Below are 23,374 nucleotides of genomic sequence, written 5' to 3'. Positions count from 1 at the left end.
CCATAAGAGGCTGAAATCAATCACAATAAAGTTCCCCAGAAAGGACCTGACCATCTTGATGAGAGATCTAAACGCAAAGTCATAATGGACAGCACCGGATATGAATATATCATGGGATGACATGGACTGAGAACTGGGAGAAAGGGAGGAGAATGATGACAGATTCGCAAATTCGTGTGCATTCAACAAAATGCTTATAGATAGGAAAATATTACCACACAAATGCATACATAAAGCTACATGGATTCCTCTGGGGCACTCTATACAGAAGCAGATCAGTCATATTTGCATCACTAAAAGTTTCAGACAGCCAACTGAAGACGTGAGAACCAGGAGAGGAGCTGACATAGTTCCAGATAACCACCCACCTGGTTGTGGACAAGAAGTAATTAAAAACTAGTGAAACAACATTGCGAAGGTTCAATACAGCATTCCATCCACATACTTACAGACCTAAACAATTCAAAATAGTTTTCAACAAAACGTTCCAGGCCTTAATTGATCAACTCAAAGAAGACGAAACCTTTGAAGACGATAGAAGAAAATTTGATTGCGATCAAAGAAGCATCAACTTCAACGTGTCAGGAGGTGCTGAGCCGCAAGAAGCATCATCGATCATAAGGAACGGTTCTCCATTAAAACCCTGGACAATGTTCAAGAAAGGAAGAATGAAAGCACAGCAATTAGCAACGGCCGAACAATAACAGAGAAAGTCAGGTCACACGCTGAATACCCAGTAGTAAACAAGTAAGTGAAGAAGAGCATTAGGGCTGACAAGCATAAATATATGGAGGACCTAGCAACGACAGTGAAAAAAGCTGTAAGAGAAGGACATATGAAGAGATTATATGATACAATGAAGAAACTGACAGGAAAGTATATTAATCGGAAAGACTGTTCAAAATTAAAAGAGACAAGTCAGTCACTGAGATCCAAGAACAGAGGAATAGAAGGGTCATCAGTCAAATAAAGAGTGAGAAAGGAGAGAGACGAGAAAACTCACCAGCCGAAGTAATGAAGTCAAAAACAGAAGCAAATGCAAAGACACTACACTTTGTGTTCAGGAAGATTTGGGCGGAACAACGAGTGCCGATTGACTGGAAAGAAGGATATCTTATGAGGATATCGAAAAAAGGATATTTAAGTAATTGTGAAGACTACAGAAGCATCACACTACTATTGGTACCAAGAAAAGCTCTCAACAGAGTGTTGCTGAACCGAATGAAGGGTTCAGAAGATATCCAACTTCTAGATCAACAAGTCGGATTCCGTAAAGGTCGGTTGTGCACAGACCAAATCCCAACACTACGGATAGTCGTGAAACAATCAATTGAATGTAACTTGTAACTACAAATTAACCTCTTAGACTCTGAGCAGGCGTTTGACATGGTAGGTAAGGGAGTCTTATGGAACTTCGTAGCACTACGGAGTGAGTACCTGAGAAACTCGTCAATAATATGCGGAATTCATTCGACGGACTACAGTGCAAAGTGGTGCATGTAGAACAGCTGACAGATGCATTCTGAGTGAGGACCGGAGTCAGAAGAAGCTGCTTACTCTCTCCCTTTCTCTTTCCTCTAGTACCTGAATGGATTAAATAATTGCTGTCAAAGTATGCATATGTCGGCTACCCTCGTATATAATTATCGAGTTAGTCCGCGTTAGTGAATAACGGAATTAAATAAGCTAAATACGAGAATCCATTTGAAATATGTATAATTCATGAACAGGCAATCAGGGAGACGAAACAAAGTGGGGAGAGCGAAGAAGATTGCAGAAGGCGAATGAACGCGACTCAATTTAATCGAGCACGAATCGATATCTATGGTCAGATAAAAATAAGGTGCAGACATATTATCAATAGGATAAGCAGTGCACACACATACGCTCATATAAAACCAGTCAAGGTTGATAAGCGTATAATTGACAAGGTCGAATTGTGGTTCACGGAAAATGAATAAATTGGCTTTTCCGGAAGCTATAATAAACTATATGGAGTTAGCATAACACATGACCTTGCACTATTACCCATAATGTACACATGATACTATGTAACCTGGTTGACGTAATGATGAGTGAGCTACTTAGTGATTAGACACTGTTTTGAAGTAGTGCTATAGATCAAGACGCTAATAAACTCGTGGTTAGGAATTCTCAAATCTTTAATTCAACCTGAATGTAATCATAGGCAAGTTGCAGTTCTTATCATACTTTTATGCACCTACTTTTGTCTGAACAACTCTGTCTAGTAAATGTACCATTTATTCTATGTAGATATTTTATGGTCTCGCAAAAGTATCTTTATCATTTGTGATCATCATCAGTAATTGAATTATTCAAATACAAGATCGACTTAGTCGTAAGAAAAACGATTTCAGACACAGCCTTCAAAAATCTTTTGAAGTAGAATTTTGGAAATTAGTTTTTGAGAAACCATAAAATTCATCCAATCTGGTATATTTTTACCACTTATTAAAGTGTATAATTGTCATTAAGCTCATAACTTTTTTTCCACTCATTTTTAGTGGTTCACGTATATTTCGAGACATCCATATCCTCCACAACATATACGACTGTCTCGAAAAACATGTAGATCCCGTTTTTTTTCAGTCATTCTCATGTACTCGTGGAAGTAGGTCAATTATAACTGTATTTACGAATTTGCATATACTTTTGAATGTAAGTACATAGGAAGGACTAAGAGAATGGAGCAGAGTCCTTCTAATTTCTGTCAGAAAGGAAGTAGAGTATTCATAAGTGCAATAAATAAACGTTCAATAGATAAGGGATATGGTGTGAATGCTTCGAAAACGTACAAAACAGTTAACAGACAACATACATCCCTTTTACTCCACCAAGTGATTACAACATGACCTTTGCACATGTAGATGGCATCGAGTCGCGATTGACTATGATCGCCACTACAATAATATTACGCGCCAGATAACGACTTGGATCCCTTGATAGGCCGAAAACCAGAAGGCTGTTATTGGTTCAGATAGGATATATTTATTGGCGATCTCGTTTTATCGAAAGAATACCGAGACGTGCCAAAGGGTACAGGCAAAATGGTAGAGCGTAAGAATGTTCACACGAACCAGATGGACCACGGAACCAGAAGGTGATTTTGATACCGTTAAACCAAACGAGTACAGTAAAACAATCACTGGTACAATTGGTTATTTGCATAGTTGAAAGCATGAGCCCATTGAAGCCAGACCACCAAGGAAAACCTGGAAGCACTGAACGGCCGTTTTGTCCTATTGTGAGACTTCTCCGCCATTGGTGAACGGTTGCTCAACTTCGTGGATTAGTTGAAGTTAGACATTAACACTGTTGGATGCCTGCCAGCCCAATAGTCTGGAGTTTAAGTGCTCTGGAGCGAGACTGGTAGGTCCTGGATTCGAATCTCGCGAGGCGAAGTCATGGATGCGCACTGCTGAGGAGTCCCACAATAGGACGAAGCGGACGTCCAGTGCTTCCAGGTTTTCCGTGGTGGTCTAGCTCCAAATGACTCGTGCTTTCAACTATGAAAATACTAAATCTCCACAAAAATCCCTTTCTGACAATTGGTTATAATAATAATTGTTTCCATTATACCAATCGCATTCTCATAGAGAAAAGTAGGTCACTACACACACACAAATAGGTGTAGTAAATCTATAATTGATAAGTCAAGATAATTATATTATTTCAACTCTTGTTAGTTGCATTAACGCTTCATTATGGCTTATATGTTAAAATAAAATATCTCACCAACATTAACGCAGGATGACAAGTTTAACTTTATGTTGAATATGTACCTTAATTATCACCCACTTGGTAACAGTTTGTTTTTATTCATTGCCTCTTTCTTTATTATTTACACCTTTACACCTCTCCTTCTTCTTCATGACTTAAGCTTCAACATACAAATACTAATCAATGCTAACTATTAATTTAAGTGTATATGTTATGGTTTCCTTTTATTTCTTAAGCCGTCTTTAACTTAACTTCATTGGCCTTAATGTTGTGAACAAGAACACCAGTGATGGCAATCGAATGTTTTGGACACGAGAATTAGAGACTTTCTCACTAAAATCTAACAACCATACAATGAATGGTTAATTTGCAAAACAACAATCAACTGTCACAATCCTGACCATTCCTTCTGCAAATATCAGTCGATGTTCTCTGATTTCATTGTTCATGCATTTTCTTACCAAATGCGTGCCGTTTCCGTTCTCTCTTTAACGATCTTCTACTGAAATACATTCAATGCTTGACCATCACCATATACTACTTTTGTTTATATAAGTAGACCATACCACAATAATATATAAAACTTTGTTTACTGTCATGTAACTGATATACATTTAGGCTGTTCTCAGCTGATGAGTAACCATGTTACATGATAAATTCATGTTACCAGTTAATTATTGTTCTAATCGTTTCATTTCAATTAACCAAGGGATCAAGATATATGAATGTCACATGGCATTGATGCGAAATACAATGAAAATGTCACCATGTGATTAGAAACAAAATGATAAGTATATATCAAATTACCATACAATGATCGCGTGAATATATGAGCATAGTAAAACAACATGTCAATATGAATAATTTATAGAATTGGAAACAAATCATGATAAGTCGTCTATAGTCTATATATGTATGATAGTGGGTAATACAAAGATCAGTAGGACAGAGTTTTATGACGACATGTTACGTCGCGAAATTATTGCTTTGCTAAATATTGGGTATTGCGATAGGACTACACGAAATTCTACCGATTGACCAAATTCAGATATCCTAGTACGACCCCAATACTGTTCCCCGACTCCAGTAAATCAGAACACAGCCGTTAAATAAGAATTGTTTATGGGGTCAGAAGCAGATCAAAAGTGATTTACAGACAAGGCATATTTATACAGTTAAGATGACTATGAACAGTAACCAATGGAAAGAAAGGATACGTAAAGGTTATAATTAGGACAACTCAAAATTGACCAATAGAAAAACGACAAATGAAAGTCATAGTTAGGACAACTGTAAATAATGACCAATAGGAAATAACATGTGAAGAGTCTGAAAACATACCACTTTACGTTCGAGATAATTTTTGGGATATTCCTGTGAATATATCCTAACACGACGAAAATTCATATCTGGTACTGGCATTATAAAAGTAGTAAAATTGATGAATACAGAATGAGGTGATCATTCTGTGGTGTATACTACTCATGTCGACAGACATAAGTAATATGTAATACTAATCAGAAGTTGAATACCTGGTAGTAGAAGGTTGAAAAGATCAAATTGAAGAGAACGGGAATGTGAACAGATAGGCATTTTTAATTAGAAGAATCATATAGAATGTGAAGGATAATTGATGTAAAATTTGCAAATAAAGTATTTCATGTATGATTCTCATACTTTACTAAGATATTCTGTAACCAATAAGTTAATTATCTCCCACCTAACTTCACGTCCATTACAATTCTAGGTTATTCATCTTCTAACCCCAGTGTTACAATCGGCTGTGCGGAAAACGCAAGTTATAGTTTTCCACTGTTAAGTGTTCTTTAGATTGTTCTGAGTCATCTCTAGATTAATATTTCATTATCTGAATCCACTCTGAGTTGTAAGTGCATGAATAAGGATTTCCTGTTCACATTTTGTATTTTGTCTATTCTAACCTTCGTGATCATATATTAATTTGTAAACTTTCTGGGATATCCATTTTCCCTACTTTAATTTACTTACGCCTGTTACCATTCGTAGAGGAGCATAGGCCGCTCACCAGCATTCTTCATCCAATTCTGTCCAAAACAATCCTTTCCAGTTCTTTCCAGTTGTTATTCATCCTTTTCATATGTGCTTCTATTTCCCGGCGTAATGTGTTATTTGACCTTCCTTTTTTCCACTTCCCTTCAGGATTCCAAGTTAGGGATTGCCTTGTAATGCACATTGGTGATTTCCCTAATGTATGTGTAATATCTCCTTATAACTTATTTTTTTGAATTACCTAGGATTCATTTCTTACATAAATAACATAAACTTAATTGATTATTGTGCGATTGACATAGGGAAATGATTTCTTCACCATCGTCTATAGCATATCACAAATTATGATGAAGTGATTTCATAATAAAGTAAATGAATCATATCTTTGGTTATGGATGATACTTTTATGATATTGTAAATTTGTATTCATACAGCGATGGGTTAAACTGTAAACTCGTGCATGGAGATCAGTTGACAGACGCGTCCAAGGTAAAGACCGGTGTCAGGAGAGGTTACTTACTCTAACCCTTTCTCTTCTTCCTGGTGATCGACTGGATCATGAAGGCGTCAACATCTAGAGGGAAGCACGGGATACAATGGACAGCTAGGATGCAACTGTACGATTCAGACTTCTCAGATGATCTAAATCTTTTATCACACACGCAACAATAAATGCAGGAGAACATGACCAGTGTAGCAGCAGCCTCAGCAACAGTAGGTCTCAATATAAACAAAGGGAAAAACAAGACTCTCCGATACAATACAACATGCACCAATCGAATTACACTTGACGGAGAAGCTTTGGAGGATGTGAAGACCTTTTCATACCTGGGCAACATCACTGATGAACACGGTGGATCTGATGCACATGTGAAGGTGTGGATGGGCAAAGAAAGAGCACCATATTTACAACTGAAGAACATCTAGAACTCAAAGCAATTTTCAACCAACACTAAGATCAGAATTTTCAATACAAATGTCAAGACAGTTATACTATATGGGACGGAAACCTGGAGAACTACGAAACCCATCATCCAGAAGATACAAGTGTTTATTATCAGTTGTCTACGCAAAATACTTTGGATCCGTTGGTCAAATACTATCAACAACAACCTACGGTGGGAGAGAACAAACCAGATTCCATCCAGTGGACGAAGAAATCAGGAAGAAGCGCTGGAAGTGGATAGGACACACATTGAGGAAAGCACCTCTAAAGCAGTCGTTCTCGCGGTGGTTCCACTAGCCATACCACTTCCTTCTTCGCTGAAGTCTGCTCCATGCTTTCCGTCAAAATATTGAGTCTGTGGCGCGTTGACCTTCTTACTACCTTCGATTTGCCAGGCCATCAACAGTTATACCTGTATCTCAGAATTGATTTTCACTCCAAGATTCAAAACTAGTGCCTTTCGTTCCAGTTACCCAAAGTATTATCAACTTCGCTACTATTGAATCTGAAAAACCATTCGTTTATGCAACATGATATTCCAATTCACTAAAAATTATACATTAAAGTTTTTTTTATGGTACAGAGAGATATCAATTGAAAATTTCTCAAGAACTAAGAAGTGTTAGTTAATTGTTTAGTTCTGAACTAAGGTGGAAATCATTTGATGAACAATGCTCATCTATTCCTTTCAGAATATGCTTGAATTGTTTCTGGTTAGCGTTTTTTTAGCGAGTTAGTTTTTCTACGGGATTGGGTAGCTAATCCCATGCCCAACCCTCCTCCTTTACCCAGGCTTGGGACCGGCAGTAACTCTAGATGAGCTGCAGACGGAGTTTATGCTTGAACAGTACATTATAATTCAACATATATAGCTAGAATTTACTACTTATTCCCTAGTCTAACTTTCCATTAGTTTCGATCAGATAACTTAATAAATATTTATATATGAAATGTCATATGTTCAAAGCATACGAATGGTCTATTCATGCAACTATTGATTCATAAAACTGTGATAATACTATTATTATTATTATTATTATTAGACTTAATTGGTCGAATAGTAGTTTAGTTTATATATTCTTATACCCATAATGGTTAACAAGTTAATCCGATTTAACCAATCTAAATTAATATTACTGATGATGACTAGTAGGACACATGTCTGTAGGATTAAACTAGGACGTGCTAAACAACTGGTGATTAGCTATATATATGCATGTACATTAGTTATCAGCATCATCTTGTTCTGTAGTAGTTTTAGTAGTAGTATTGTAAGACATGTGTATAAGATTTTCATCAAAAGTTGATGATCCATATGCTAATAATCCAAGTCATAAAGCATTTACTCGGGCGTTTCTATCAAAATCTACTGTAGAATTTGGTAAGTTTTCATAAATTATTTATAATTGAAGTTATATTCAACTCTCCTTAATGGTTTCAAGTTATAACTTGAATAATAGTATGATTAATAATAGCGATATTCTTGGTTAACTTATCTGATGGAAAGGGATTGAGAACTAGATCATGGATTGACTCAGTATAGTTATAATAATAATGTTCAATTGTATTTTAACAAATTCCTCCATATATTCACTGGATACAATATTCATTCTTACTTATTTACTTACTTACACCTGTTACTCCCAACAGAACATAGGCCGCCGACTAGCATTCTCCTACCCACTTTGTCTTGAGACTTCCTTTCTAGTTCTATCCAGTTTTCGTTCATTCTTCTCATGACTGTTTCCATTTCTCAGAGTAATGTGTTCTTTGTTCTTCTACTTCTACTTTGGCCTTCAGGATTCCATGTCAGTGCTTGCTTTGTGATGTAGTCGGGTGCTTTCCTCAATGTGTATGCTATCCACTTCCACCGCTTCTTCCTGATTTCTTCGTCCACTGGACGGAATCTGGTTTGTTCTCTCCCACCGTAGGTTGTTGTTGATAGTATTTGACCAACGGATCCGAAGTCTTTTACATAGACAACTGATAATAAATACTTGTATCTTCTGGATGATGGGTTTCGTAGTTCTCCAGGTTTCCGTCCCATATAGTATAACTGTCTTGACATTTGTATTGAAAATTCTGATCTTGGTGTTGGTCGAAAATTGTTTCGAGTTTTAGATGTTCTTCAGTTGTAAATATGCTGCTCTTGCTTCACCGATCCGCGCCTTCACATCTGTATCAGATCCACCATGTTCATCAATGATGCTCCCCAGATATGTAAAGGTTTTTACATTCTTCAAATCTTCTCCGTCAATTGTGATTAGGTTGATGCTCTTCGTGTTGTATTTGTGGATCTTGCTTTTTCTCTTTATGTATATTGAGACCTACTGTTGCTGAGGCTGCTGCTACACTGGTCGTCTTCTCTTGAATTTGTTGTCGCGTGTGCGATAGAAGATCCATATCATTTGTGAAGTCTAAATCATCCAACTCTCACAAAAACGTTAACCAGAAGAAAAATAATATTCATTCTAGTTACAATTATTGTTGAAATAGTGCTATATTTATCTAAAATCAATATTCGTCGTCATGTTCAGGGCTTTATCTATGATTCAGCATGATGTAAGATTCCAAGTGTACTAATCAAATTCATATTAGACGTATATATAGTATCAGTGCAAATTCATTTCATGCAAAATCATTCACCAAAAGGTAGAAAAGTTTACAATATATCTTTGAATGTATTCTACGACATTATAATAATACAGGAGAGTATACTCTTCGATGAGACTCCTTATTGAAGTTGACTTTTATTTATGGCCTACTTTTGTTATAAGTATCATGTAAATCTTATTCTTCACTTTCGGGTATTGTGTTATTAGGAATGATAGATCAAAACAGTCATGTGTAAAATAGAAATAAGACAATTTGTAGTGGTTTATCCTGCTCATGTTAAATGAAATGGTGTGACCCGTTAACCTATATCACAGTTACACTATACAGTGATTTCTTAAACTGAATCACCTCGACACACTGGTCAAGACACTTTTTTTCTGCTTCTTTCCTAACAGTGGAGAAGAAACGGAAGCTTCCTTGAATAATTCTGTACATCAAATAGATCAGTATGAAGAGGTATGTAGTATCGATATTCTTCTGACTGAGCCGTTCATTTATCAGTCCTCTCTAGTTAACTTCGACCTTGGGGAGGTTGATAAATAGCACAAGGTTTAAAGGTCAGGTCTCAAATGTAGAAATAGTTCAGCTTGTTAGACATTTTCTAAGTAACCATATTGCTTCACTAGCCCCACATGTGTAATTTCAAGATCATGCTTAACCTGAAATGACATCAGCTGGAAAACTACTCAAATCCAGAGAGAAGTTGATAGTTTTATTGTACCACTACTTTGGATGACTTACCTGTAAGCATTTAGTGTTAAATTTTATCATGAGTATCTAGAGTATCAGTAAAAGCAAGGAAATACCTAACAGTTGACTGGTTCTATTTTTTAAAAGATCTTCAATAGAAGCTATAGAAATTAAATGCGACCAATCTTTACAAAATTTCGCAATATAGTGAACGAGAACACGAGCGGCGTACTATCAATTATATTCGAATACAAAATTACAGTGGTCTATCGGTTAAGTGCTCTGGAGCGAGACTGGTAGGTCCTGGGTTTGAATCTCGTGAGTGTGGGGTCGTGGATGCGCACTGCTGAGGAGTCTCATAATAGGACGAAGAGGACGTTGAGTGCTTCCAGGTTTTCCATGGTGGTCTAGCTTCAATTGACTCACGATTTCGAATGTGAAAAATTACAGAATGTCTCAGTAAAATCTGAGGACCATACAGTAAATAATTCATTTGCAAAATGTTAATCAATTATGTCAGACTTCATTGTTCTTTCATTTCCACACTAATCACTCTCTGTTCTCATTCCCTTTCTTAGATCTTCTTAACCTTCTGCCTCTAGGCATTTCACTTTTGACTGGTGATATATGCTACTCATATCTGTCGATATCAGTAGCACACTGATGTGAAATATAAGTATATGTTGTTAGTTTTTTTCTAGGTTGATTACTTTTAGTTTCATTTTACGCCAGTTTACTCTCACCTAGATTTATTTCCCCCCTTACTGATTGCATAATTGTATTTCTCATCAGAACGATAGGCTTTTTGAATTTTAAAAACACCTACAGCTATATTTCTTTCGAATTATCCACCAATCGAAATACGACTTGTCTAATCTTAACAGTGTGCCAAATCAATGAACAGCCTGGCGTCCTTATTGGTCTTTTGTCTGCCTAGTCCTTCCAGTTGAGTCCAAAATACCAATAACAGCTCCTGCTATGCAATTCATTTATTTCAAGCATACTTGGTTTATATACCAGCCAAACAGACAGCAACACACCATAAAATAGAAAATAATATTTGTACAAGATCAAGCCAAATGTGACTGTGAAAGTAGGAGACGGTAATCAATAAACGGAATATAATTTAGGGACAGTAAATCGTATAATAATAATTCATAGGTCAAAATGAAACTTATAATAAGATGAATATAGATACACATAACTTAGTTACACAATAGTTAGACAATAAGAATTTATATAGAATAATAGTCCAATGATAGGTCCTGGGAGTTACCCATACTTATGTCTTCGCTAGTATATAACAATATTATCAGTAGTTACCGTCAACTGATGTTGATATAGTAACATTTTAGCCATACAAATAGTGATTTCCGGTGGTAGACTATGATAGATATAGATAAAAGCAGTAATACTTTCAGTCATCACTGAATATGCTCAGTTACTCAGTCTAATCATCACATTGAAAGTTGATGGATGAAGTACCAGACAAAATCGTCAGTTACCATTAGATAAATATTTATTATGCAGTATATAGATCAATCAAGATTCAAATAGCTCACTGGTAAACTCTCAGACAGTGACATTAGATGACATAGGTAAAAATTTCGAAGGATGATATAAGTTCTATCAAGATTGCACATATGCATTAACACCAAGTGTAAGGTAGAATGAAATCTTTATCTAGAGTTTCTTGATATTTATCTTAGATTATTTTAAATTCCAATATCTCTCAAACATATCTAGGATTGGTATAAAATGGTGGTTGGAGGTGGTCAACAGGAAACCCAGGACACGGGTTTCGTACTGCTTGGAAAGTTGTACCTGTAATCTTATGAGAACTAGTGCTCCCTGACGGACTCGATCCCGTATCACCCAGCTTCACAGTCAGAGACATTACCACTGAGCTATCTCAACCACGACTGATCTCTTGTAGGATTGAGATGTAATCAAAGATTTCTAATCAAATCTTAATGTACATAGTACAAGTAATCAATGATACTGTTTAAGCATTGCTACTTTTAAAAGACATAAATTTTGATTAGCGCCGTATAAAAATACCTTATAGATAACAGATTCAACGTACGGAGACCCTACTGTTGAAGTGATCAAATGTCATATTACCCAACCTAAGGTATAATGTTTAATTCAACCTTGACATTTATAACTAGTATATGTTTCTTTTTTTTCATTTATCCAAATCATTTAGGTCAGGACAACTTTTTAACATGTCCACTTGGTATACTATTCACACTTGGTATTCTATTAGGTTCTGGTGGTGCTCAAGGTAAAACAGGTCATCAAATTGGAAAAGCAATAAGATTGAAATCAACATCATCTTCATGGAATCCATTTGGTGCTCAAGAAGAAATGAAATCATTATATAAAGAACTTAATGATTCACTTGGTTCAGAGAAAACATTTATAGATGACAAAGAAGAAAAGGTTGTTAGAATATCAACAGGTCTATTTGTACAAAGGACATATGAGATTGAAACAAGTTTTAATGAAAGTATTAAAAATGATTTTAAAGGAGAACTTATACCGGTAAGTTATTATATTTTGTGTAAAGTAATTTATTACTCATGATCTGATACTTCAGAAAAATCCATCCATCGAATCTCGCGAGGCGGGATCCTGGATGCGCACTGCTGAGGAGTCCCACAATAGGATGAAACGACCGTTCAGTGCTTCCAGGTCTTCCATGGTCTAGCTTCAATTGACTCATGATTTCAACTATGAAAAAAACTGAAATCTCCACAAAAAACCCCTTCTGATTATAATGCTCATTAGTGACTGACTTCGAGATACATGTCCTGGAGTTCTAGTGGGAAGCAGTGACCAGTAGAGTTCAGCCACGTCTGTTGTGAGAAAACAACTCACTGAAGACAATTGGTGAACGGTTGCTCAAGCTTCGTGGATTGATTGGAGCTAGACATTAACACTGTTGGTTACCGGCTCAGTGGTCTAGTGGTTGAGCGCTCGCACGCGTAACTGATAGGTCCTTGGGTTCGAATCTCGCTAGACGGGATCGTGGATGCACCCTATTGAGTAGTCTTGTAATAGAACGAAACGACTGTCCAGTGCTCCCAGGTATTCCATGGTGGTCTAACTTCAATTAATTCATGATCTCAACTATTAAAATTATTATGTATTAGTTAAAACTAATAAATTATATCATTTTCCCCCCCTTTTTTTTTGCTACAACCTTCGTATTATTTACAATAAATTGATAATCATACATTTTTGATTTTGTTTATATTTATATATAAAACTAAAAAAAATAAAAAAATAAAAAAAAAATTAAAAAAATAAAAAAATGTTACCGATTTCTAAATTGATTGTATAATAAATATCATGTTGCGAGTGTGACTCTAATTAAATTTATGTTACCTATTTCGATTAATAATCAAATAAACATTTGATATTGTTTATATTAATGTATGTTGAAATATCAGTTAACACTTTTATTAAGGTATTTTATATATTGAATCAGTTAATGATGTTAGATTAAAGGGGGGGTGGGGGTTTGTTTCCATAGTAATATTATACACAAATTAAATAGTTGAAGTTATTTTATAGTAAGTTAATCTATAGCATGGAATACATTGGGCAGCTCAGAACAATTTAGATGATTCGGACTTCACAGATGACCTAGTCCTCCTATCTCATACACACGAACAAATACAGACGAAGACAAGAAATGTAGCAACAACTTCTGCATCAATAGGCCTCAACATACACAAAAGAAAAAACAAGATTCTCAAATACAACACTGAGAACACCAACAAAACCAATCACACTTGATGGCAAAATTCTGGAAGAGGTGGAAACATTCACGTACCTGATCAGCAGCATCATTGATCAACAATGAGGATCTGATGCAGATGTAAAGGCGAGGATTGGCAAATTAAGGGCAGCATTTCTACAATTGAATGACAGATGGAACTCAAAACAAATGTCAACTAATTTCAAAGTGAGAATCTTCAATACGAACGTCAAGATAGTTCTACTGTACGAAATCAAACTTATAGAACTATCACAACCATCATCAAATTGGTACAAGTATTTATAAACAACTGTCTACATAAGATACTGAATATCCGTTGACTGAATACTATCAGCAGCAACCAGCTTCCATCTGAACAGGAAATTAAAAAAAGTTGTTGGATGTGGATCGGATATACACCAAACTGCATCACGAGATAAGCCCTAACTTGGAATCCGGAAGGGAAGTGGAAAAGAGGAAGGCTAAAGAACACATTACGCCGTGAAATAGAAGCAGATATGAAAAGGATGAATGTTAACTGAAAAGAACTCTAGAAAATGTGGAAATATTCACGTACATGGGAAGCATTATTGATGAACAAGGAGTATTTGATGCAGATGTAAAGCGAGGATCGGAATATCAAGGGCCACATTCATACAACTGAAGAACATATGCAACTCAAAACAAATGTCTAGATGCGGAAATCAAAGTCAGAATCTTCAATACGTATCTTAAGATAGTTCTACTGTATGAAGCTGAAACATGGAGAACTATTACAACCATCTTCAAGAAGATACAAGTATTTATAAATAGTTGTCTACGCAAAATACTCAACATTCAGTGGCTGGATGCCATCAGCAACAATCTAATGTAGGAAAGAATGAACCAGCTTTCATGCGAAGAGGAAATTGGAAAAACACGTTACAAGTGGATAGAACACACATCGAGGAAATCATCAAACTACAACACGAGACAATCACTAACTTGGAATCATGAAGGGGAACGGAAAAGTGGAATATCAAAGAACACACTGCTTCGGGAAATGGTAAGCAGGCATGAGTAGGATGGATAGTAACTGGAAAGAAGTGTGAAGTATTGTCCATGATAGAGTTGGATGGAGAATGTTAGTGGTTGATTTATGCTCCTTCATGAAGGGTAACAGGTATAAGTAAGACGAAATTTGGAAAAGACAATGTGTATATGAGCGTAGTATAAAATATATTAGTGTTTTAAGATGTCACATTAGGGATTACGTGGTTGGTAAAACATGGGGGTATAATAAAGAATCGTTTGGTATTTATTTGAGGTTACGAAATATGCAAACGTTAATCATGAACAGTGACTGAGTTGGGACAAATTCGGTTTTGTAATGTACTAACCAACTACTCGCGTTTAGATTAGACTTCATATATAACAATAAGTAATATCGTTCAGCTACGTAAACCGAATGATATAGAATTGAATCGGAATCCTAGTGGTTGGAACGTTGCACGGATTTACCTCTGAGTGATCTAGTCACAGAGTTATTCATGTAATGAATTCATTTTGTTTTAAAATTTTACTACTATTCTAAGACCAATTCGCATTTGTGATGGATAGACATGGTTAAGCAGTTCATGATCACCATAACCATAGTGAGCTTTGCCATTGTGATTCACCTGTCAACACCCCACTTCCAATCACCAGTCGATATTCAGTCCGCTTCGTCAACGGTCGGTCAAAATCACCATACTTCCCTCTACTTGATTTGTGTAATTGAGTCACGACATGCTCATTACTGGGAAAATCAGTCTAAGCAATAGTTTCGAAGATTGCACACGAGAATAACAGCTGAGCACAATGGAATCGGTTCAGACACTTATTCGGTGTCCAACACGGAACAATTCACCCGTCGATGATTGGACAGAAGTTCAGACGAGTCGAAGCACCAGTCATCAACCAGTCAGTTGTCATGCAGATCACTGCGCAATCAAGTGAACATGACAAGCACTAGTATTAGTGAAAGCATCAGTATCGGCACCGATGGCATCAGTGGTGGAAGCTGTATCGGCTTACTTATCTTTGAAGCATATGCTGTTGATGTTTTTCAAAACGACGAATGATATACAACTAAGTCATCCAGCTTAAAGACCACAACATCTTCAAAGCTTACTATCGGCAATTATAATCAGAGTAAAGTCATTAGTTCATTAGAATTAATTAATACCTAAAAATTTTTAATTTTCATTACTCTAGGTGAATTTCTTAAATCGAACTAGTGCTACACTTAGTATCAATCGTTGGGTTGATCAACAGTCTAATGGTTTATTGGAAAAATTCTTTATGGATGATATACCAGATGATACTGGAATGATATTGGTAAATGTTTTTTATTTTAGAGGTAAGTTATTATCCAACAGTTTAAAGTATAGTGTTTAATACAACATACTTGAAGAATATTTATTGAATAACTAAAATCATAGTGCCCTTAGTCCTTCACATCAAGTATTTTGTATTTTCTTTGTTAGGCGGTTAAGGTCAGCAGATAGAACATTCGTGATGGTTAGGACTTGTCAAGTAAACAGAACTGCAAAAATCGAAGTAATCTTTATGCTAGTACCACATGGAATTGAGTCATCCAAGATTAAGCCATGTTGACGGAAAATTATCATGATTTGTCTTAGTCTCAATTGGGATAGAGCGAAAAAAGTTTATACTCTAATAGACTTCTTCCTCCAACATAAATAACATCGAATGACAACATCATCACGGTAGTCTGCACACGGTACAGCCTTGTGATGTCGTTGGTTGCTTTCCTCAATGTGTATCCTATCCACTTCCATCGCTTCTTCCTGATTTCTTCCTCCACTAGAATCTGGTTTATTCTTTCCCACAATAGGTTGTTACTGATAGTGTCTGACCAACGGATCAGGCAACTGTTAATAAACATTAGATACCATTATACCTCAAAAAACATTTAAGGTGTGATTTGTTTCGGAATGCTTACAGTTTACAAAATGTTATTATTATTATTAATTTTTTAGATTTTTGGGAAAGTCCATTTGAGCCTCATTACACTAAGATAGAGAATTTTGATATTTCACCAAATCGTCAAATCAAAGTACCTATGATGATGAAAGAAGAAGTATTGCATTATGGAAAATTCGAAAATCAAGGATTTGAAATCGTCAGTAAACCATTAAATGTAAGTCATTAAAAGTGTGTGTTTATTTTTCTTACTTCTATTATGTTTTAGGTTGGTCAATCTATTTTACCTATAGATATTACAGCGCACTACTGAGGAGTCCAACAATAGGACGAAACAACTGTGCAGTGCTTCCAGGTTTTTTATGGTTGTCTAGCTTCAATTGATTCATGGTCTCAGATAATAAAATAACTAGAAGGGGTTTTGTGGAGATTTCAGTATTTTCATAGTTGAAAGTATGATTCAATTGAAACTAGACCACCAAGGAAAACCTGGAAGCACCATTGGACGCCGGCTCAGTGGTCTATTGGTTAAGTGCTCTGGCGCGAGACTGGTAGGTCCTGGGTTCGAATCTCGCGAGGCGAGATCGTGGATGCGCACTGCTGAGGAGTCCCACAATAGGACGAAACAGCCGTCCAGTGCTTCCGGAATTCCCATGGTGGTCTAGCTTCAACTGACTCATGATCTCAGCTATTAAAATTACTATAATTTTTTTTGTTTATTTGGGGATTTTTCGGATTAGGCTTATCTATTTGAGATCAAACTCATTTGTAATAAACTGTTTACATCAATCACTTATTTTCATACCTTAGTTATGCAGATAAACGTTATCATTCTAATTCCGATGACTTCGATAATCATATGAATAAACATACGAATGACATGATACTGGGCGATATTTTAATTGATTTGAACCCAGGTCATGATGATGACCATCAGATACTGAGGTAGAATAATTTATCAGTAATCTTGAAGATTTACAATTTTTGGATGCTGATAATCGGTACTGAATTGATCAGACTCCTTTTCATATACTATCATCTCGAACGAACACTTCAATACTATTGTAGTGAACGAGGACACAAATGAAGAAAGTCGAATGTATTCGAATACAAAATTATAGAATTCATAGTAAAATCGGAGAACCATACAGTAAATAGTTCCTTCGCAAAATGTTAATCAATCGTCTCAAACTTCATTGTTCTCTCATTTCCACATCAACCATTCTCTGTTCTCGTTCTCTTTTCTTAGATCTTCTTAACCTTTTGCCTACAGGTATTTCACTTTCGACTAGTGATACATACTACTTATATCTGTATACGTCAGTAGCACACACCACACTATCTGTGAACATCAAAATGAATAAAAACTTTGATATTGTTAAGTTCTGTGATGTTTCAATGAATGTGCTTTCATTCTTATTGTTGGTGATATTATGGACACTTCATGTGGAAGTATGATTCTTAGGTATTTCACAAGTGTTAAACCAGTTCTGTCTGGTAGCCTTTTTGTGACCAGATTCAAGGATATCCAGCTGACAAGAAAATGTTCATCCTCAACTCCGGTTCTACAAATTATACTAAATTTTGGCTTAATTTGGTATAATCGGACAAAACGATTGTATTAAAGAGTAACTTACTTGAATCCTCAAAATAGTATGGAACTGATATTTGAGTTTCCTGTCTGTTATCACTCACCTATAACCTTGAGGAATTCATTATACTACAGATATTCTAATAGGGTACTTAATAGCTTTTCTAACTTAAATGGATTTTGACCGTTTGTAAGTTGAAAGTTAATCAATATATTAGGTAAATAATTCTATCTTGGAATCCGGAAGGGAAGCGGAAAAGAGGAAGGACAAAGAACACATTACGTCGGGAAATAGAAGCAGATATGAAAAGGATAAATATGAACTGGAAAGGATTGCCCAGGACAGGGTCGGATGGAGAATGCTGGTGAGCGGCCTATGCTCTTCCACGAGGGGTAACAGGCGTAAGTAAATAAGTAAGTAAGTAAGTAAGTGAGGGGGTATTCCACCCACTGTTGCTGTATTCCACGTTAATTGGTAACTTGATAAGAACTTTTATATGGTTTCTTTAACTGAATAGCTCTTCGTGATGAATCGTAAACCGTTTTTCATCTGACCATTTTAATGAGAGTAGTATGGTGAGAACTTGAAGTACTTGATATTGTCTTACACAAAGAACTAATCAAACTTGACTGAAGTAAACTGTCTTCACTTGTCTGAAACAAGAGCTTTTCAGTTTATTTTGTAGAATGAAATAAATCTTCTTCTACAAACAGTTTTACTTTACTATTTACGTAGTGCAGATCACTGTGGTTGCTTATTCAAAGTAATCAGTCATTCGAAAATCTCTATGGTTTCATCATTGGCAAGTAATTGGTCTCTTAGAGATCATAACATCAGGCTTACTCTTATTTACGTCATTTCGTCTTTTCTTTCTTTAAATATCTTCAGAACACACGTTTCACATTTGTTGTCGTATTACCTCTTGAAAAATGGTCTCTAACTGGTGCCATGGAACTTTTGAATGGGAATAAAATTCTAAGTGAATACATAAAGAAATTAAAAGAAACTACAGTATCATTAAGATTACCAAAATTTACATTGAAAAATACACTTGATCTTGTGCAAACATTGAAATCTATGGGTATTGTCGATTTGTTTAATCCAGTAGCAGCTAATCTATCAGGTAAGAATAATATAAGTTGGTAAATTCATATAAAAAATATTATACTTTTCTTCACTTAGTATTGTTGGCTCGAATCTTACCATTGATGTTTAGGACTGCAATTGGTCAGTCTTTAATTGGTATATGTGCATACTGAGTGTATTGCCTGGTTATTGCCTTAATTCGCAAGCATTAAAAGTATCCTATCATACAAGCAAGTGGTTATCAGGATTCAGTAGCTGAGCAGATAACGTGATGACGTTTGAAGCGAAAGGTACTGGGTTCGAGTCCCAGAGTGATCATCAAGTCTGAGATGCAGGTACATCCAGCTGACGAGTCACAAATAGGGCGAAACGCGCGTCAAACTGGATTCCACTGCTAGCCACTATCCATTCTTGCTTATAATGCTTGTGAATTATGGCAATATCGAGGCAATACGCACAGTATTCATTCCACTGCTAGCCACAATCTATGTTTGCTTATCATACTTTTCTTTTTATCAATTCTATTATGAAGTCCACTGGATATTAGTACCTCAGATTATTAGTATGATGACTTCTAAGCTTTGTATATCACTAACCCTTATAACCGTTATTAGGTTACTCTAATAGATGTATAGATTTCATAAAGTGGTGACTACAGTTTATTGATGTACAGTATAAATCACAAGCATTCTAAGCGAATATGAATGAATGAGAACGAATGAGAATTTGAAAAGCAAATTGATGAATGGATTTAAGAAACAAATGTACATGGGAAGACGAATAAACCATCGAGTTACCTGTGAATAATCATATGAAACTTGCAGGCTGTTCATTTCTTGTTGTAATTTCTGAGATTTATTCCTATTTATTTCATTAATTACATAGTTGTTTTAACATGGAAGTCGTTATTTATCACTGTGAATAATCCATATATATACTTTCAGTTTAAGAATTTTAGGTGATCGGTTATAGCCCCCAAATGCCCTGGTACGGCTGAGAGTGGGGAGAGTCCGCCCTCTCTCTCGAAATGCTTTCATATAGCTACGCATAAATAGTCTCTGCCGGAGAAGTCTCACTCACTGCCGTCTCACGACGAAGGTGTTGTTTACGAAATTGAGAGGACGAAAAGCTAATGTCTGACGCTTTAACCAGGTTGGTGAATATGGAGGAACCATATAGGGGAGTTGAGAAACCCTGATTCCAAACCAATGGTGTACGTGGGTTCCAGTACCCTGAGGGAACAAATGGCGTATGAATCAATCGTTGGTCACCGGCTACCATGGGACTGCATCTCCTTACCATGCTCCACTGCCTTGTGGATCATACCTTTAGGTCAAAGGCTCCGGATGTGGCCCCTTAAGAAAACCACCTGTTTTTGTTTGGGCACCCGGGCAGTATCACAGCTCCCCACACAAATAAATGAGATGTGTGGCGCATATATATCTCGTGCCCCCTTGTACCAATCAGTTGTCACAATCCTAACTGTTCCTTCTGTAAATATCAGTCCATCTTCTCTGATTTCATTGTTCATGCATTTTTACACCAATTGCGCTTCATTCCTGTTCTATCCTTATCGATCTTTTGCCAAAATACACTCTATGTCTGACCATCACCATATACTACTTATATGGATATAAGTAACCCACATACCACAAATCTTCTTTATCATCTCAGAAATGAATGTTTTTCTTTTCTTCTCTTTTTTCTTTAGGAATCACCCATGATCATCAATTATATGTGGATAAATTTATGCAAACTAATATATTAAAATTAAATGAAAGTGGTATTGAAGCAACCACTGTTACATCACCTATATTTGTACCGATTTCAGCTGTATTACCAGATATTGATTTTAATGTAAATCATCCATTTATATGCTTTATATATGATCAACAATTAACAATGCCAATCATAGCTGCGAAAGTTATTGAACCAATTATATCATCATAATTGAATTGAATTATATCACTGGTTGCCATAGTAACTATTTGTTTGAATGTAATTCACTTTATATTTTTTAATGAATTAATCAATAAATGAAGATTATTGATTGTTATGATCATTTATTGAAGTTTTATAATTGATTAGTTATTGGGTGGGGATGATCAATAACATGTATGTCAGTTCTGTAGTGCCATGCTTCGTTAATAGTTCACCTCGATAACCGTTATGGTACAAGTCTTAATGATGCATAATATCAGAAGGCAAAGGGAAGCGGCAACTACATTTTTATTGATAATTGATGCAGGCCAGAAGGTTGTAAGAACATGAGCAAATGTTAGCGAGCGAAGCATACATGAGACTTATTGGAGATGGAGGGGAAGCCAACTCATTTTAAGCAAGCGTTAATCAACATTTATAGTCCGACAAAAATGAATGACAGACATATAATGAATAAGATACGAAGTGTGCACAGATATACGCTCATATAAAAATATAGTCAACGTTAATAAGTGAATAATTAACCAGATCAAAATATGACTCATAATGGATAGTCGAATTGGCTTGGCCAGTAGCTAGAATAAAGTAAATGAGCCTAACATATAAACTGATACCACAGTTCCTTCTTAGTTCAGATTGAATCCTATCTACCAAGTTGCAATGTGACCATCATTTTAAATAAGTCGAAATTGCGTGAACACAAAAGGTCAAAAGATGATGTTTTTTGACGTAACGTCATTGTTCACAGATGTCCCACTCAGAGAGATTGTAGAATATATTTGTGAACAGTTTATAATAAAAATATATTCTAAAAATAATATTTACAGAATTCACACCAGTTTACAGGCATGATCAGATTGTTATAAAAATCAACATTTAATATAAAGAGCAAACATGAAATATAAGAAAGTTTTATGTTTGCTGGTTTAGTAATTGATAAATAGTTTATATATGGCATATATCACGGCAAGCCAATGCAACACCAGGGAACTTGTCATTTTTTCTTAAGTGGATAGCCTGATGTTCTGTAAGGTTATTTCCAGTGCCAGAGCGAGTTATTGATAATTATCTACAACTAGAGAAAGTAAGAGCACAGAACAACAAAACAATGATAGCAAGTAAGAGATTACACACTTAAATTTCCGATAATCTCACTTGTGGAGTAAGATACACTTGTAGGCGCTAGAGCATATAATGCATTTTCAGAGGAGCAATATGCATTAATGGAGCGAACAAACAATGGGAGAGAGTTTAACATACGGATAGTTTGAGGTAAATTATTCCAGAGCCTATAAAACTTACAGGTAAAGTAATTCATATAGAGAGAAGATCTAGAATATGTTTGTTTCGCTAAAGACAAGGAGTTACGAATGTCGTAATGTGAGGCTTTAGCATATTGAATCGCCTGGCTGGATGTGAAGGAGAGTTTGTTAAGTATTTTGAAAAAGAAGAGTAGGTTAAGTTTGAGTCTCCTCTTCCATAAAGGGTCAAGCCCTAGTTTACTACACCTCGAATTATATGTCGAGACACTATCAGTTCCAAGAGTACGAAGTGTAAATCGTTTCTGTACTGATTCCAGTCTTAATTTATCCTTTATGCGCGTGCTACTAAGGAGAAACGCGCAGTATTCGAGGAGTGGTCGAACACAGACTTTGTACATTAATATATGAGATTCGCTGTTATGAAGGTTCTGAGTTATGTAACCTATAAGGCGTTGAGACTTGGACGTTTGTTTCATTATCTGTTCAGTAAACGACAAGTCGTCGGAGTACCTAAGTCCTAGATCTACTACTGTGTGTAACCTAGATAACACTTCACCATTTATGGTGAGATCGAGGTTGAGTGATGTATCACTGAAGCATAACCATCCACATTTAGCTGTATTGAGCTCCAGTTGCCATGTCGAGCATCACTGTGCTACCTTGTTAACCTCCGTGATGATACAATTTTGAATATTGCTCAGCTCATGTGGAGAAAATGAGTACACCACCTTAAGAT

The 23,374-nt window shown here is 35.9% G+C and overlaps 1 protein-coding gene across 1 annotated transcript; it reads left to right on the top strand.

Annotated features, from left to right (window-relative positions):
• The first annotated feature begins 7,966 nt into the window (after positions 1 to 7,966).
• On the top strand, positions 7,967 to 21,497 carry Smp_090080 (serpin, putative). The gene is made up of 6 exons (XM_018789886.1): positions 7,967 to 8,096; positions 12,231 to 12,568; positions 16,026 to 16,170; positions 16,814 to 16,974; positions 19,238 to 19,472; positions 21,147 to 21,497. Exons 1-6 carry the CDS (start codon positions 7,994 to 7,996, stop codon positions 21,383 to 21,385), a joined length of 1,221 nt encoding a protein of 406 aa, XP_018646423.1. The 5' UTR covers positions 7,967 to 7,993; the 3' UTR covers positions 21,386 to 21,497.
• Positions 21,498 to 23,374: the final 1,877 nt, after the last annotated feature.

This window comes from Schistosoma mansoni, assembly GCF_000237925.1.
Source record: "Schistosoma mansoni, WGS project CABG00000000 data, supercontig 0132, strain Puerto Rico, whole genome shotgun sequence".
NCBI lineage: Eukaryota > Metazoa > Platyhelminthes > Trematoda > Strigeidida > Schistosomatidae > Schistosoma > Schistosoma mansoni.
Note: the sequence above shows the minus strand (reverse complement) of the source record. Positions and strands in the feature narration are given on the sequence as shown.

What these genes read in the sequence shown, in the direction of transcription:
- Smp_090080 (XM_018789886.1), top strand. Translation starts at nt 7,994, where the DNA reads ATGTGTATAAGATTTTCATCAAAAGTTGATGATCCATATGCTAATAAT. An exon ending in TCGTCAGTAAACCATTAAAT is followed by an intron (nt 16,975 to 19,237) that starts GTAAGTCATTAA and finishes AAATATCTTCAG; the next exon opens with AACACACGTTTCACATTTGT. An exon ending in AGTAGCAGCTAATCTATCAG is followed by an intron (nt 19,473 to 21,146) that starts GTAAGAATAATA and finishes TTTTTTCTTTAG; the next exon opens with GAATCACCCATGATCATCAA.